At 42.9% G+C, this 17417-nt stretch overlaps 1 protein-coding gene across 1 annotated transcript in view; it reads left to right on the top strand.

Annotated features, from left to right (window-relative positions):
- The first annotated feature begins 5156 nt into the window (after nucleotides 1-5156).
- Nucleotides 5157-17417, top strand: part of CLIP1 (CAP-GLY domain containing linker protein 1) — a 72477-nt gene continuing 60216 nt past the window's right edge. Inside the window, exons 1-3 of the mRNA XM_005875452.2 lie at nucleotides 5157-5410; nucleotides 12413-12607; nucleotides 14307-14878. Coding sequence (XP_005875514.1) covers nucleotides 12523-12607; nucleotides 14307-14878 — 657 coding nt within the window. The 5' untranslated portion in view covers nucleotides 5157-5410; nucleotides 12413-12522. The remainder of the gene's footprint in view (nucleotides 5411-12412; nucleotides 12608-14306; nucleotides 14879-17417) is intronic.

Genomic DNA, 17417 nt, shown 5'->3' with positions numbered 1-17417 from the left:
ATTTCAGAGAGGAAGGGAGAAGGAGAGAGAGATAGAAACATCAATGATGAGAGAGAATCATTGACTGGCTGCCTCCTGCACACCTGCTACTGAGGATCGAGCCTGAAACCCAGGCATGTGCCCTTGACTGGAATCAAACCTGGGACCTTTCAGTCTGCAGGCCAAGGCTCTATCCACTGAGCCAGACCGGCTAGGGCTACAATTTTTATTTCTGAGCTTGGCTAGCATGGCTTAGTGGTTGAGTGTCAATCTATGAATCAGGAGGTCACTGTTCAATTCCTGGTCAGGGCACATGCCCTAGTTGAGGCCTCAATCCCCAGTGTGGGGTGCGCAGGAGGCAGCCAATCAATGATCCTCTCTCATCATTGATGTTTCTATCTCTCTCTCCCTCTCTCTTCCTCTCTGAAAAAAAAAATATATATATTTAAAATTTTTTTTTTTACTTCTTACTTCGATAGAAAGATGTGGTAAAGCTTTCTCAGTATCTTATTGTATGATATTCTCAAGCCAGCACTTAAGGTTGGTAGGCCAATTTCATAAATTGCTTTGTAAGTTAGAAATTGGAAATACCACTTCTTGTAAGCACCATTTGAATTACGGAGCCAATTAATTTTCTGCCCTTACTGGCTTGTGTCAGTCCTTTAGTGTCTAAAATGAGCTTTTACATTGTTCTTTGTAAACAACGACAGCACTATTTGCTTACCTTTCATCTTTTGTACTTTATCCTTGCTGGAGAATGCAGTTTGTGTTTTTTTCATTGTTCAGTTGATTTTAAAGCTGTTTGAGTCTGGCCTATTTAAGAACTTGTATCCTATATTGTGTATGCAATAAATACTTACATATGTAGATAAATATCGGTGGAAATAGGTCTTAGTGGTACTTTAGCACAATGAGGTGATAGAAGGCTAAGGAAGAGCCAGGGTTCTGCTTCCTGGAGTCTCCCTGACATTTGTTGGAGGGCGTTTCAGTGAGTGCTTTTCTTATGAGTCCAGAGTGATGACAGCAGGAGGGCCTGGATAGATGTGAGCGAACCCTTGGCAGGTTCCCAGGGGTGGAAACCTTTGAGGAGATATCGGTGTTTATGAATATTCTTGACAGTGGAATTAAAAAAGGATAGTTTGCAAGGCTTTAATATTCAATAAACTCTGGTTCAGTAATGCACCATTTGAAAGGCACACAGATCTGAAATTAATAAGGGATGGCCCCTTGTAAGGGAGGACGGTGAGGGCCATGTTTTTGAAGAATAGACACATGGCTCTTTGGAGTTAGTGTAAGTAAATCCTGTAAAACAAGGGAATAAACTTGATGGAGAGATGTGGAACTGAATGGACGTATTGACAAGTGGTGCCATAGTTAAGTTGGTGTCTTTTTACATTTTACCTGTTTCTCTCGCGTCTTCTTTTCCCTTCGTTGAACTGATTGTATTATTTTGTTTCCTGCTTTATAATGGCTGGTGAAATGTGTCCATGTAGCAGTACAACAATATAAGTTATTACCAAGCTTGTGGATAGCTGTAAGTTTATCAAAGGCGGTGCAAAATAACTTGAATGAACAGTGAGAGAGGCCTCAGGCAACTCTCACTCCTTAGGAGGTTCTGTTTCTTTAGCCAGGTGGTCCTTGGAGAATGCTGGTACTTTTCAAGCTACAATAAAGATGCTGCCTTGCCTTAGCCGGTTTGGCTCAGTGGATAGAGCGTCGGCCTGGGGACTGAAGGGTCCCGGGTTTGATTCCGGTCAAGAGCACATGACTGGGTTGTGGGCTCGGTCAGATGTGCAGGAGACAGCCAATCAACTATTCCCTCTCCATCATTGATGTTTCTATCTCTTTATCCCTTTCCCTTCTTCTCTGAAATCAATTAAAAAAACCCAACAATAACAACAACAAAAACCCACCACTATTTCCAGGTCCCTTTCCCTTCTTCTCTGAAATCAATTAAAAAAAAACCCAACAATAACAACAACAAAAAACCCACCACTATTTCCAGATGCTCTGGCCTCCTGAACATATTTGCTCCACCCTTTTAGGCATACCCCCTGGAAGGACAGAGTCAGCTCTCTGGAATGTGGACTCTCTTTCTGTCTCTTTGCACTTGGAAAATTGCTCTCGTTCACTTTCTATGTATGTTTATTTTTGACAGGGCGAGACCTTTTTCCCTGGCTCATCTTTTCATTATTCCTCAGTCTTGGAATGCACTGCTGGAGATGGTGGGATAAAGACATTTGGAATTTCCCCTTCTATCGTCATAATTACCAACCTTAGTAGACTCACCTCCCATGTGTAAGATTTTTAAAAATATATATATTTTTTTATTGATTTCAGAGAGGAAGGGAGAGGGAGAGAGAGAAACATCAATGATGAGAGAGAATCATTGATCAGCTGCCTTCTGCATGCCGCCCACTAGGGATGGAGCCCACAACCAGGGCATGTGCCTTGACCGGGAATTAAACCTCCTGGTTCATAGGTCAATGCTCAGCAACTACTGAGCCATGCTGGCCGGACCCATGTGTAAGATTTTAATGTTACCCTTTAAATCATTTGGTCTGGCCCTACCAAGGCATTAGGGGTGAGTTAACTATATGTTTGACCAAATACAGCAGGCTAATTTTTAAGTCAATAATTTTATATGCCCCTCGAATGATGGTATAAATATCTAAATGGCCCTTGGCAGAAAAAAGGTTCCCCACCCCTGCTTTAAACCAACCACTTGCTGCTGAAAACAAATGGCTCCAGTCCCCGTGTTCCCCACCCCCCAACTTGCTCTTCTCTCTAGTTTATCTCACTTGTTACAACACTCATTTGGAGCAATGGTCCTTCTGTGGCCCATGCCCTAAACTGTGCTTGGTGACATCACACACATTTTCTCTGTGTTCAGGGGCAAGCTTCTGGGAGGCCAGAACAATGACGAATGATGACCTTAGGTGGCTTCATGTTGCTCTTGTCACCTTGACCAACCACTCATGTCCTTGACAGATACTCTGTCCCGGAGGTGCTTCCCTCTCCATCCCCCATGGAGTATTCTGTGTCTTTATTCAGACTAACTGGTTCCCCAGATGTTAAAATGTTGGGACAGTGCTCTTTCTTCCCTGGTCTTACATTTTAAATTATAGTCAAAGGCAATTCACCAAAGGTTTGGGGAGAGAGGGAGGGGGTATCCGATTAGTAAGAAACAAATAACTTAAAAAAAATTAAAACAAAAACAAACGAATAGCTGATACCAAAGTCATATCCTTTACCTCTCTCTCCTGCAGTTTTCCTTCCAGTCCCCAAGCCTGTCTTTCCACATGTTCTTATCACGTGGGATTGGTTTCCTGCAGTTGGAAAGATAGCAAAAGCTACGCTGCTTCAGTAGAATTGTGCTCTCCCTCCCTTCTTTGTGCTTGAAATGCTGCCTCCTGCTCTATTGGCCTTACGTCTGCCAGTCTCTCTCAGGTTCCTTTCTTGTATCTTGAGACACACTTATTAAATTTTCATCTGTAACTCAATCTTCGTACTTTGCTTTGAGTTTTGTGTGGGCGTATTTTCAAACTCCTGGCGTTGAGCTGTCAGTTTTCCTGGGCCTTGCGCTATATAAGCAGGGCTTCTTCAGACGTATCCCATCAAATAGCCCTCTTGCTGTAAATGCTATCTTTTCCTTTTTTCTCTTCAGATCAGTGAAATTATTCACAGTTTTATATGCAAGGGTTCTTGTGCTCTTTTCCTCACTTATGTGTTGTAATGATGTAGGGAAGACAAATGTTGCCTACCCAGGGGCTTGGGGGTATCTGATTGGTAAGTTTATCATCAATGCCAACCCGAGAGCTACTTTCTATGCTGCCTTAAACATGTATTCTAGACCTGCACTGCCCCGTGCAGGAGCCACCAGCCAGCCACATGTGGCTGTGCTGCATGTGAGATGTGGCAAGTCCAAGTTGAGATGTGCTCTAAGTATCAAGTACACAAGGAATTTCAATGACCTAGTATGAGGAAAAGAATGTGAAGTAGCTCACTAATAATTTTCATATTAATTACATTTTGAAGTGATATTTTGGATATATTGGATTAAATAAAATGTTATTCACTTCCGCTGTTTCTTTCTGTTTTAAAGCATGGTTAGTAGCAAATTCAAAATTACACATTTGCCTCGCATTGTATTTCCATTAGACCGTGCTCTTCTATGAGAGTATAAGTAGTGTCAGGGAAGGTAATGATATAATTTGAGACTTACAGCTCTTGCATACCACTCACTGGAGGTAGTAATTGAGCAGTTTGCCTATAGCTGTATTGGCCTACTTTCAAAAGGAGACTCCCGGGTTTGGGAATCCTCTAATGCTGTCACGTTCTTCAGATGCTTAGAGGGTGAGTTCCAGTTACTTGATGCTCTAGTTTGAAATAGCAGTAGTGCATCATTTGACAGGTTCTTGTTCTGATACTGAGTCAGTGCAGAACTTTTTAGAACTCTGGTGTGTACCAGATACTTTTCTAGGTCCTTTGGATGCAAAGAGAAATCTCATCCCCGACCACGAGGGACTTAGTCACAGCATGGTATGCAAACAAGACATGAGTATGATTCATCGTTCAATAATAGAGGACTGCACAGTGGCTAGGGGAGTCCAGAGGAGATGATGGGGCAGGAAGTGTAGTCAGGAAAGACCCTGTGAGGAGATGCGGCTGCTTGTATTCTTTCAGAGTCCATTCCTGAGAAAGTAAATAAAGGATGTGGGCTTTGGGTGTAGAAACAGCCCATTCGGCGACCTGGCATAATGGTGCACTTCCCATCTCTGGACATTAGGCTCAGTTCAGCTAGGATATGAGATGTGTTTAAATTGGTCCCCTGCAGGCCTATCAGCTATCAATTAGGTTGTGATAGTCTTCTCTCAAGATAAAACCTTTTGTGTTGTCCTCAGGAATCAATTGAAGAAAGCATGTAAATGCTCCTCAGGTTTGTTTCCTGCAGTCTTTTCTGTATATGCAGAAATGTGCATGTGAATGAAACTGAAAGGAGGGGAAAATCGAATAACTTTGCCTTTTTCTGGTGGAAACGCAAGTCAGTTTGGAAAGCTACCAGAGTGTTGTGTAATGTTTTCAGTGGCTGAAGCAGACCCGCTCAGGTTTCATTGCTGCGTCGCTGTGTGTTGGGGGTGGGGGACAGCAAGTGACACAGCATACAACAGACACTTACATAACCATGACTTCAGGGGACAGGAGCAGGCTGTGAATGAACCTCCCAAACTCAGGAATATGATAGCAGAACACAGCCTTTGAATTTCTCTCTCGCTTGGCTTGAAAATCAGCTTCGGAAACCTCTTTCTCTCAAACTAGACTTCCGTTACTCTCAGAACTTCTTTCCCTTCCCCTCCGGCCATCAAGTTCATGGACATATAGCATGTTAGAATTAGAAGGGGGTTCAGACGTCTCAGAGTGCCGTTCACAGGTAAGTCTCAGCCTGCCTGCTGCTGGATTTCCTCGGGGTCCCTCCACGGCAGCAACAGCCCTGTTCCTGGAGGCCCAGCGTGAAACTCCTTCCTGGCAGATTAAGTTCATTGCCAATTCTTCGACTCTCCCTTGCCTCCCAGCAGAATTTCCGGATGTAGTAAATAAAGGAGTCAGTTTGTTTTGCTGAGGGGACGAAGTGGACTCCGAGGGGACTGAGGTGGAGTGTGGAGTGTGATTTGCCTCGGATCCTGCAGTGGAGGGTGCCAGGTGATGTGGAGGCTGATCTTATCAGATTCCGTTCCTTCTGCACAGATGGCAGAGGCTTCCGCTTACCTGCTGCCGCATCTATCGCCTCCCTTTCACTTGAATCCTTGCCCTTCACTTGAGTTTTGATTTGAAATCCAAAACAGTGGAACCACAAAGGGATGGTGTTAGAAATGGATCTTATCTCATCAGCATCCTCAGGTTGTAGATGAGGATATCGAGGTCCCGGAAGGGCTTGTGTACTTGTTGGAGGTCATCCAGCTGATACAGAATCCTGGTGTTCATTTCCTAGTCTAACTTTCTCTCTCATACATTTGTGTGTTTTTTAAGCCACACATATTTTTAAATGGTCAGAGTAAAGAACAAATAAAAAACAAACAAACCCTTAAGAATTATGGAGACTACTGTTCCTTTCTATTTGACCATAATTTACATGATGCTTGTTTTGGGGAACTGCTTGTTTTGAGGAACCTCTTATTTTTGTAAATTGCTTAAGCGTTTTTGAGGTGATGAGGGTTGAAAAGGTAGCGTGGTTTGGATTTTACTAAAATTCCTTTTACAATAACATTTTTGTGTGAAAGATGTTAACAGACAAAAGTAGAGGGAACGGTGCCACCACCTGACTTGAACAGTGATCACTCATCACTATCTCCTTGTGTAAGTTGAATTGGCTGTGGCACTTTTACTTCTTACTCGTGTAATTATGCTTTTTTTTGCCAGGAAGCATTTCTAGCTCAGGTGCTTATCCCAAAAGTTTCTTTGAGCAATTTACTTAGCCCGGATGATTGCAAAGCTCCGAGCAAAGTTTTGTGTGTTTTTTAAAATCTTTTTGCCACCGTATTAGGTAAGATAAGCTAGCTGCTATGGCCAACCCCACTAATTTTAGTGACTTACAGGTGAAAGTTTATTTTCAGTTTCAGAAAAGTACGGGGTACGTTTTTCCTGATGAAGGAAAGGGGAGGTGGGATTCAGGGGTTCAGGCTTCTTCCACGTTGTGACCCGACCGTCTTCAGTCCACGCTTTTGACATCGCCCAGCTCGTCTGCATCAGGCCAGCGCAGGGGCCTAGCAGTGGCGCACATTTCACACGCTCCTCTCATTTCATTGGCTAGCGCTCAGTCACGTGGCTCCACTGAGCCGCAAAGGCAGCAGGGAAATGTGGCCTGTTACTCGAGGAAGAAAGATGGCTTGGTGACCAGCTTACCTACTGCGCATGCGTACCCATGTCTCATCCTGGCCTGGTGCCGCATTTATGTTCCTACGCAGAAAGCGCAGTAGAGCCCTGGCCGGTGTGGCTCAGTTGGTTGGGCATCTTCCTGCGCCCAGGGCAGGGCACATGCCCAGGTTGCGAGGTCGACCCCTGGTAAGAGGCGTGCAGGAGGCAACCTATGGACGCTTCACTTTCCCTGCGATGTTTGTCTCTTTCCCCTCTTCTCTCTTTAAAAATCAGTAAAAAAATACAAAAATCTTGGGGGTGGTGGGGAAGAAGAAAGAAAGCAGTCCAGTAGAGTCTGCTTCCTAACTCCCTGGTTGAAGAAGCTATTTTATTGTGGCTCAAAAATCATTACATTTTCTTCTGCTTATGAAATTATACCTATTTATTAGATAAAATTTGAGAAACCCAAGAAAACACAAAGACGATATAAAAACTAACAGTAATCCCAGCACTTGGCAATAATTATTATTAATCCTCTATTATATTTCCTTCTGATTTCAGAATTTTTAACTACTTAGAAATATTAATAAAATTTCACTAATTATTATTTTATGCTGGCTTGCAAATGCCACAACTAGGGAGGAGGGGAAAACAACAATAATAACGTGGCGATTTTGCCTTTTCTCAGCAAAGATGGACTATTGCAGAGCCATGGTGAGGTTTGCACTTTTGGCAGTTTTTTTTTTTTCCAAAACACACACGCACACACACACACACCACTTTTGGCATTTTTGAAATGAACTTCTTGCTTACACATCATAATCCTTACCCTTAGTAAACATTGAGGCTGGTAAAATTTGTGGTATATTAGAGTGGCAAGGCAGGGATAATATCTTAACTTTCTGACTACTTCCTACTCAATTTTCAGACCTCTTGAATATAGCTTTATTTTCAAGGAGAGAATGCTAATAAAAGGTGTTTCAAACTGAACCCAAATGAAATCTTGCAAACGTGAAAGATATAAAATCACATTCCTGGCAGCGAGCTGAGTTCTCAGATGGATGTGCTGTTCTCTGCTTACCTGCATTGCCTTCCAGGCCAGCAGTGGGGGAAATGCTGCTGATCTGAGATGGGAGGGTCACTTGTTGGGAGAGAAGGTACATTTCTTGAGTCATCAGTTCTAGATCCAGGGATACAGGACCTTCTGGTTTTTCCTTAAAGTGCTGAGGTTGCAGCCTAGACCAGCATCAGAATTCCTGTTTGTGAGGTCAGCATCATGACCTCACAGCCAGGGTTGCTCAAAATGTTTGCCCAGCTTCTGGCAGGATCTGAGCTGAGGCCTGGCCCGGTTCTCCAGACACCATGAGGTACCGCTTTGTCCCATATTGGCAGATTTGTGTTGACTTTTCTGTGACTTCCTGTAGATAAAAAGCAAAGACATTGATGTTAGGCCCTCCATAGTTTATTGAAAACGATTGTATAATGAAAATCACTGTTTTAAAACGTCCTCTGGCAGGACATTTAAAAATAGAAAACTCACCAGTAACGCAGAGGTGTTTTACTGTGTGAATGAGTATGTGGTTAACCATTTGCTATGGCAATGGCATTGCTATTGCCAATAACCATTGGCTCTATTTGCTATGAAACTTGCCATCAGTTTTCCCATTTCTGCAAATAAACTTAACATTTTTTGTTCAGTGCAAACGCATCTATAGCACCAGGTAAGTAAACATTTGAAATGATGAGCCTTGGTTATCAGTGGTATCAATTATTTATGACCCAGAAACCTAAATTCACATGCATCACAATTGAGAAGTTACCCCCTTTTGCTTTTAATATATATTGCTTTGCTCTTTGTACAAGTTTTAGTTGGAGTTGGAAGAAAAGGTGTTGGTTTATACAAATACCCAGAAACCTAGTCTCTGAGGGTTAATACATATAATTTTCTTAAGGATTGTGCCAGCACTTGATAAATTATCTACTGCCATCCTTTATTTAAATAGACATTGGACCCTCCTTCCAAATTTGATTCTGTGAGTTTAAGTTGGGAGATTATGTGCCCTCCCCCCCATTTTTTTGTTTTGTTACCTCTTTTTCTCCCTGCATATAGCATGTCAGCATTAAAAAGACTCAACATCCCATTTTTTGAGCATCGTCCTCTGTGTTCCCTATCCCGCCCCCTCTCTGTAACAGTCACATGTCCCAATTTTCTTAAACATGTAAGACCTGTAGTCTTAAAATATTTACTTTCTTTGAGACGAGGAGCCCTTTATGGATTCAGTAGGTGTATTCCCTTTCAAATGCGTCTCTAACTGGGTTGTCTATAACACAGCTCTTTAGAAATGAGCCATCCTGTCCACAGAGGTTGTAGAAACGAAATTGCTGATTTAATAGTAACATCTAGTTACGGGGACAGTATGTAACTGCTGTAGATCAGTTTTCATTATTAAAAACAATTCTGTGCTTTTAGCATTTATTCTTATACAGGATGAATAGAATTGAATCTTTAACTTTTGAGTTTCCATTCCCTTTGCAAGATCTCTTTTGTGGAAGGGTATAATTTCATAAGCAGGAAAAAAATTTAATGATTTTTTAAAAAAAATATGGTTTCCATTCCCTTTGCAAGATCTCTTTTGTGGAAGGGTATAATTTCATAAGCAGGAAAAAAATTTAATGATTTTTTAAGCCACAATAAAATGGTTTCAACCAGGGTTTTTGATGGTGTGTGAACTGTAGTGAGTAGTAGCAGAGGGGGCTGATCCCAGAGGCATTTTGAACTGACACCGGTCGTCTCCTGGATCAGCTGGAACGGGAACCTCTCTGTGTGCCTTGCATCAAGTGTTAGATGGCCCTAGCTTCACCTCCAAACTTGGGATTCATTCCTCAAGTCATGGGATTTTTCTCCTCCCCCTCCTTCAGGGTCCTGGTGACTAACCCATTGTGTTTTTGTTGTTGTTTTTTTTAATACAAGTGAATTTATTTCTTATCTGGATATTATTAATATTCTTACCTTTATGAGGCATATTTGAAGTGATTGCTTATTAAGAGGAATAAGTGCAGTAAGCATATGTATTATGTCTTGAGAAGGCTGTGGTCTTGAACATATCCCCACCCTCTGAAAATTTGTTTACAACAGAAGACAGATTTGTATGTGCTTTCCTGTTCAAATAATGTGTAGTGAGAGAGGTTATATCTGAGAGGAAAGTGGGGTGCTTGGATTCTTGGAAACAATAATAGCTAACATTTGTGGTGTTTACTATGTTCTAGCATTGTTCTGATCACTTGAAATCTCCCCAGATGCTAGTATTTTCTAACATCTAACATGCTAGACACGTGTGTACCAAACTTTGACTTCCTGGAGGGTAGGACACTTTTTGGGGGGGGGCGGGGGGACACAGGAGGAGAATAGTCCTGCTTTCTGGAATCTTAAGTTTGAGTAAAGCTGACATTCTCAAGACATATAAAAAGTCTATTTCTTCTTTTGGAACTACCAAAGAGGATAGGTCTTCTAAGGGTTATTTGCTTCCCTGAAATAAATTATCTTGCCCTTTTAAATTTGTTATTTAGATCAGATCTCAGAGTTAAATCCCAAACTAGGATATTATATCTAGTTCAAAATTTTTGCTTATTTCAGGCCTGGCTTTTTTTGTCTCTTAAAATAAACCTGTAGGCTACCCAGAAATAAACAGCACTGTTCACCTAGTGTTGATGTTTAGCAACAAAGCTTCCCTGTTTTTAGGTGGAACCATAAACCTTTCCAAGAGAAGGAAGAGAGTCAGAGGGACTGTGCAGCTGAGCCATCTGCATCCTGGAATCCCTTTCCCTCACCTGTAGTCAGTGCTTGGAAGTAGATTGCTCTTCCTGCTTCTCCCTCTTGAGAACGTGCAAGCAAAATAGTAGCTATTTTTGACTGTTTAAAAGTGAGTTGAGTTCTAGAGATAAGCATTTTATAAGTGGTTCTTGGCTTGAAAAAAATCTTAGAACTGTGGCATCAGTCAGTGGTGTAAATACAGGATTCTAGGGTGGTGTTTATATTATACTAGAGGCCCAGTGCACAGATTCGTGCACCAGTGGGGTCCCTTGGCCAGTCTGCAGGGATCAGGCCGAAACCGGTCTCTGGGTCCAGGGTGCGGGTGAAGCAGATTTGGGGCCGACAATGCCCCAGCAGCAACCTAACCCACGGCCGATTCCGCAAGGAATTGGGCTCCCTCCTTTACTGGTCGGAGCGTCTGCCCTCTGGTGGTCATTGCGTGTCATAGCTACTGGGTGAACAGTTGGTTGGATGGTCACTTAGGCATATATATATATAGACTAGAGGTCCAGTGCATGGATTCGTGCACCAGTGGAGTCCCTCGGCCTGGCCTGTGCCCTCTCACAATCCAGGACCCCTTGGGGGAAGTTGGATTGTTGGTTTCGCCCGATCCCTGCAGGCCAGGCCGCGGGACCTCCGTGCACTGGGCCTCTAGTATTCATATAAGATCTTTGGTAATTTCTTCCCACCCTCCACCCTCCCCTCTTCCCTCTGAGATTCATTAGTCTGTTCCATGTTTCCATGCCTGTGTTGAGCGTCTGCCCCCTGGTGGTCATTGCGCATCATAGCTACTGGTTGAACGGTCGCTTAGACTTTTATATATATAGATGTTGCCATCTTGTAGTTTGGAAAGCAAGATTAGAATATAATGTGACTGACTTATATGTGTGCTTTGTGAATTTTTGGTGCTTTACATATGTAGGTTGTTTTAGTAACGCTGGTACTAGTGTTTTTAATTGTTTATGATCTCTTGTAAGAACTATAAAAAATCACACTCAAGTTCACATCTGCTTCTTAGCCAAATGAAAGAAAAATACATGTGTTAATCTGAGGCGCTTCTTCATTTAAGAAAGGATAAGAATAGTAGCTAATCCACAGTGTCGTAAAGGCTCAAATGGGATAATACATGTAAAAATTATTCCTAAATTATAGTATTCTGTGTGTTATGGTCCTTACATGTTGAAAAGGGTGGAGAAGAAGGGTAATTTGTCTTATTTTAGGTCCAAAACTCTTGATTCAGTGAGCATAGGCATCAAAAATTCAATTATGTTCAGTTTGTTAGTGGGGCAAGAACACCTTTTTTTTTTAAATCCTCACCTGAGGATATTTTTCCATTGATTTTTTTCAGAGAGAGTGGAAGCAAGAGAAATATCGATGTGAGAGAAACACATCAATTGGTTGCCTCCTGCATGAGCCCTGACCAGGGCCCAGCCGGGGAGGAGCCTGCAACCAAGGTACTTACCCTTCGGTCTGCAGGCCGACACTCTATCCACTGAGCCAAACCGACCATCTTTTTTTCTTTTCCCCTTTGCATGTGTAATATATTGCTACCGTTAGCTACTTATCTTCAGGATAGTAAATTGCTTTAAACTCATCTCATTAGCATTGTGTGTTTTTAGTATCTAGAATTTTCTAGGTTCATTGCAGCGATGGTTCATTATCATAGATAAGAAAAAGTTGAGGCTGTGAAAGCTGCTTTAATAATAACTGTTGTATCTACCTTTTTTCTTCTATAGATTCTAAACTCTTTATATGTTTTTCTCTCTGCAGATTTAACCCAGAGACTGACTTCCCTCTAGAAGCACCCACAGCTGTATCCATGGTCGGGGACAGGTAGTGGCAGCAGGCACGGGAAGCGCAGCTCTGCTGTACTGGGGACAATGAGTGCGCTCAAACCAAGCGGGCTCAAGGTCCCCACCAAGATCCTCAAGCCTGGCAGCACAGCCTTGAAGACACCCACTGCTGGTAATGCCTTATGTTTTCCTCCAGAGCAAAGAAGTTATAGCCCCATATGAAGGCTTCAGTGTGAAGATTTTAAAAAGATAATCTTAGAAAACGTCACATTCTTGAAAAATATTTGAAAATGTTTTGATGAACAGAATAGCATCTTATGGCTAAAAGTCTGAATCAGTGAAGAGTTTCCCTTGTAGGTTATCTTTACTTGATTTAGTGTCAGGTGATAAAAGGGTGGTCAAATTAAGTTCCGTGGGTGTTTGATCCTTACAGATCGAAACTCTGCGGACTCCCTTAGCATAGTGTACAGAGATGTTCGGCATCTGCTCTAGGCTGGCCAGACCCCTCTTGTCCCCAATCTTGGCACAATTGACTTCTATTCATCAAGTCTTGGGCCAGATGTCACCTTCTCCAGGAGGCCTTCCCTGACTGCTCTGCCCAAAGGCGCGGTCTCCTCCACAGCACCTGAACTACCTGAAACAAGCGGCTGTGTCTCTTTATTTACTGCCTGCCTCCTCATCTCTAGACTGAGCCCTGTGAGGGCATGGATTGTGTTGTCTTGCTCTGTCCTTCAGCGAAGAACCGTGCCTAGGACTTGTCCCAGAGTGGCAGGAGCTCATGTGCAGCATGAATAAATACATTTTCTCATTTAATCCTCATTTAAAAAACCCTCAAGATAGATATTACTTCCCCCTTACCGATGAACAAATTGAGCTCAGAGGGGTTGTGTGACATCTTAAGATCACAATGTGCCTAGGAAATGGTAGAGTGATGAAGAATGTGGGCTTGCTTTGCCAGTTCACACCAAATATTGATTAAATGCTTGCTGGGTGAGTGTATGAATGCGTTTCCAGTGTAAATATCACATTTCTGGCAAAATGTAACTTCTGTCTTTACCGCAGAGTAGAGATTGCACAAGGTCATCTTGCCTTAATGGGGCCAGATGCTGTCTCTCTTGCCTTGCTGTGACCGCCATCTCCACCAGCAAAGGAATGGGTCTGTTTGGTTGTCTTGGAGGAATGATAGGGACACAGCACAAACCCCTTCTTCATCCAAGCGAATGCCAGTCTCTGGTTAAATGGTCCTAGCCTTGTCAGCTGTTGTTGACTACTCAAATGTGGGAATGAAGCCCATCTCAGTGGATCTGAGCGGGTATTTGTTCATGACGTTCAGGGTTGGGGGTGGAGGAAAGAATGAAATCAGACCTGCATTATGAACTTTGGAAAAGGACTACTTTAAAAAAAATTTTTTTTAATTGACTTCAGAGAGGAAGGAAGAGGGAGAGAGAGAGAGAGAGAGAGAAACATCATTGATGAGAGAACCATTGATGAGCTGCCTCTTGCACTCCCCCTACTGGGGATCGAGCCCGCAACCCAGGCATGCGCCCTGACTGGGAGTCAAACCATGACCTCCTTTTCATAGGTCGACGCTCAACTATTGCGCCACACGGGCTGGGCAAGGACTACATTTTTTTTTTTCTTGTTTTAACTTCATTCTATCTTAATTGCAGGTAAGGATTAAATCTCATCAGCTCACTGAGTTTCAACAGCATTGAACATGGTAGTGATGGGGCCAGTAGTTTTTGCCTCCTTGCTAAAAAAAAGAAGTGAAGGAAGAAAAACAGGGCACTTTGGCTTTCTCTCGTGTATTTCCCTTCAGGTCTGCTTGAGTGTGAAACCGAATCTCTTCTGATCACTTCTTGTGTTTTCAGTCGCAGCTCCAGCAGAAAAAGCAATATCCAGTGAAAAAGCATCAGGCGCCCCTTCCTCTGAGACACAAGAGGAATTTGTGGACGACTTCCGAGTTGGGGAGCGAGTTTGGGTGAATGGAAATAAGCCTGGATTTATACAGTTTCTGGGTGAAACTCAGTTCGCACCAGGCCAGTGGGCCGGGATTGTTCTAGATGAACCCATAGGTAAGAATGATGGCTCGGTGGCAGGAGTCCGGTATTTCCAGTGTGAACCTTTAAAGGGCATATTCACCCGACCTTCCAAGTTGACAAGGAAGGTGCAGGCTGAAGATGAAGCCAGTGGCCTGCAGACAACTCACCCTTCCAGAACGACCTCGCCTGTGTCCACTTCTGCAGCCAGCATGACAGCCTCCTCCCCAGCCACCCCCTCACATATTCCCCAGAAGTCGTCCCAGCCAATAGCCAAGGAACCTTCGGCTACACCTCCGATCAGCAACCTCACAAAAACTGCCAGTGAATCCATCTCCAACCTCTCAGAGGCTGGCTCGGTCAAGAAAGGAGAGCGAGAACTCAAAATTGGAGACAGAGTACTGGTGAGTCCAGAAACCTTCCAATGTCGTCGTGTTGAACTGAGATGTAATCACTGATGAGTGGTTAGAAATACAGGCTCAGAGTCTGTTCTGGAGGAATGACCACTCACTAACAGAGAAAGGATCATCTTTTTTAGTGGCTCAGTTTATGTGTAAACATGCTGCGAATTAGAACCTCACCACGTAGTTTGAAAAGGGTTGTGAGTATAAGTTTGCCGTGATAGATTCTAGTTTTATCTCCCAGTTTAGCCAAAAGAATGAGTTTATAACTTATAAATATTAAGATAATTTTACTTGACAAAACAGGCTCAGAAGTGGACTTAGATGTCTTTATAAGTTTTAAAAAACGTTTTTTTTCCTGCTTTAATGATGCACAAGAACCTCTATTTCCCCACCAACTAAAGTGAAAAAAAATTAATTCAAGTACTAGTCAAATAGAGTTCCTAAGAGAATATCTGCTATACATCATCTGCTCTTGTCACATTACTTTTTTAAGGGGGTTTACTTACCATCATATGTTATAGATGGGGAGGCTCAAAATGATGTCATCAAGAAGCCGCCTTACAAAATCTTTGTTGCTCACAAAATTCCTGTGAAACAAGCCCTATTACCACTCATTGGACTTTTTATAGCTTTATAAACCCAGGCCAGTGAGATTAAATGGCTTGTTTGGGACTTGATAATGAATAGATTGGAGAGTTCAAAAAGGATTCACTGTTTCCTATTTCCTGTTTGCAGACCCGCTCATTAGCCCTGCAGAATTGATCCCTGCTCTTACTTCTCACAGGAGTTTACGAGAAGGGGGTTTGCTTCCCGGTCAAGGCACATGCCCGGGTTGTGGGTTTGATCCCCAGTAGGGGGTGTGCAGGAGACAACTGGTCAGTGATTCTCTCATCATTGATATTTCTCTCTCTCCCTCTCCCTTCTTCTCTCTGAAATCAATAAAAACACACACACACATATATAAAAGGAATTTTAGGTTTGGTGGGGGGAAACGTATAAGAAAACTGCGCATTCTGGGAAGTAAACAAATGTAGTGGCATGGCATTTCCCCCCCTGAGGGTAAATGTATGTGGTATTACCTGCATCTAGAGAAGTATTGACAGTCTGTTTTGTGGTGATTTTTTAAAAAATCAACTGAGAACATTTTTACTTTTTTCCCCAGTTGCTCTTTTTTTAAAAAAAGTATTTTAATTGATTTCAGAGAGGAAGGGAGAGGGAGAGAGAGAGAGAGAGAGAGAGAAACATCAGTGATGAGAGAGAATCATTGATTGGCTGCCTCCTGCACACCCCACACTGGGGATCAAGCCCGCAACCGGGCATAAGCCTTGACCGGGAATCAACCGGTGACCTCTTGGTTCCTGGGTTGACGCTCAACCGATGAGCCACACCCGGCTGGGCTTGTGGTGATTTTCTATAAAGCTTCCGATCTGAATGAAGCCCATGGTTTGCTTGGAGATTTTACTGCCCACAGCCTGTTAGATGCCTCTTGGAAGAACAGTCATCATGACAGTGACTTAGACTCACCCGCAGAGAATTCAGCAGATTCGCTGAGGAGATTTCATCATCTTTAGCTAATGGGCTGAGCTCTGCTCGCATGATGTTGGTTCGACCTGCTCTGGATGCTGTGGTGTAGGAGTGGGGAGGAAACTGAGGCCAGTGTTAGAGAGGTGATTGCTTGTAGATTCCACGAATGCCGTAAGAGTGTTAGAAGGTCAGATGTGCCAAATCTAGTACTGAGGTCTCGTTGGCATGAGCAAGCTAGCTGCTAACATATAGTAGGCTCCACCCTATCTGTTAAAGCAGTTTTTTAAATATATGTTTTTATTGATTTTTTTTTTTTTTTAGAGAGGAAGAGAGAGGGATAGAGAGATAGAAACGTCGATGAGAGAGAAACATCCATCAGGTGTCTCCTGCACACCCGCTACTGGGGATCAGGCCTGCATCCTGGGCATGTCACCTGATGGGGAATTAAACTGTGACATCTTGGTTGTTCATATGTCAATGCTCAACCACTGAGCCACACTAGCCGGGCAAAATGTTTTTAAACTTTTATAAAAACAAAGGATTAAACAGAGTTGGGGGGGGGGAATATGTGTCATCCCAAACTCATAAAAAGTTATATTCAGAGAAAAAAGTAGAAATAAATGCCTTTAGTATTAAAAAGCAAGACAAAAACAGACAGTATATACATCTTAAGAAATTAGGAAGGAGCCCTGTCCTTTGTTGCTCAGTGGTTAGAGCGTTGGCCCATGCACCAAAGGGTCAAGGATTCGATTCCTGGTCAAGGGCACATGCCTGGGGTGTGTGTGGGAGGCAACCAATTGATGTGTCTCTCTCACATCCATGTTTCTCTCTCTCCCCTCTCTACTTCCCTTTCACTTTGTCTCTCTCACATCCATGTTTCTCTCTCTCTCTCCCCTCTCTACTTCCCTTTCACTCTCTTTAAAAATCAATGGAAAAATATCCCTGGGTGAGAATTAACAAAAAAAGAAGAAGAAATTAGGAAGGAAAGAACAATAAACCAAAAGGAAGTGGAGAA

This window comes from Myotis brandtii, unplaced genomic scaffold, assembly GCF_000412655.1.
Source record: "Myotis brandtii unplaced genomic scaffold, ASM41265v1 scaffold463, whole genome shotgun sequence".
Taxonomy (NCBI): domain Eukaryota; kingdom Metazoa; phylum Chordata; class Mammalia; order Chiroptera; family Vespertilionidae; genus Myotis; species Myotis brandtii.
The sequence above is the reverse complement of the archived record's forward strand: the minus strand, read 5'-3'. Positions and strand labels throughout refer to the sequence as shown.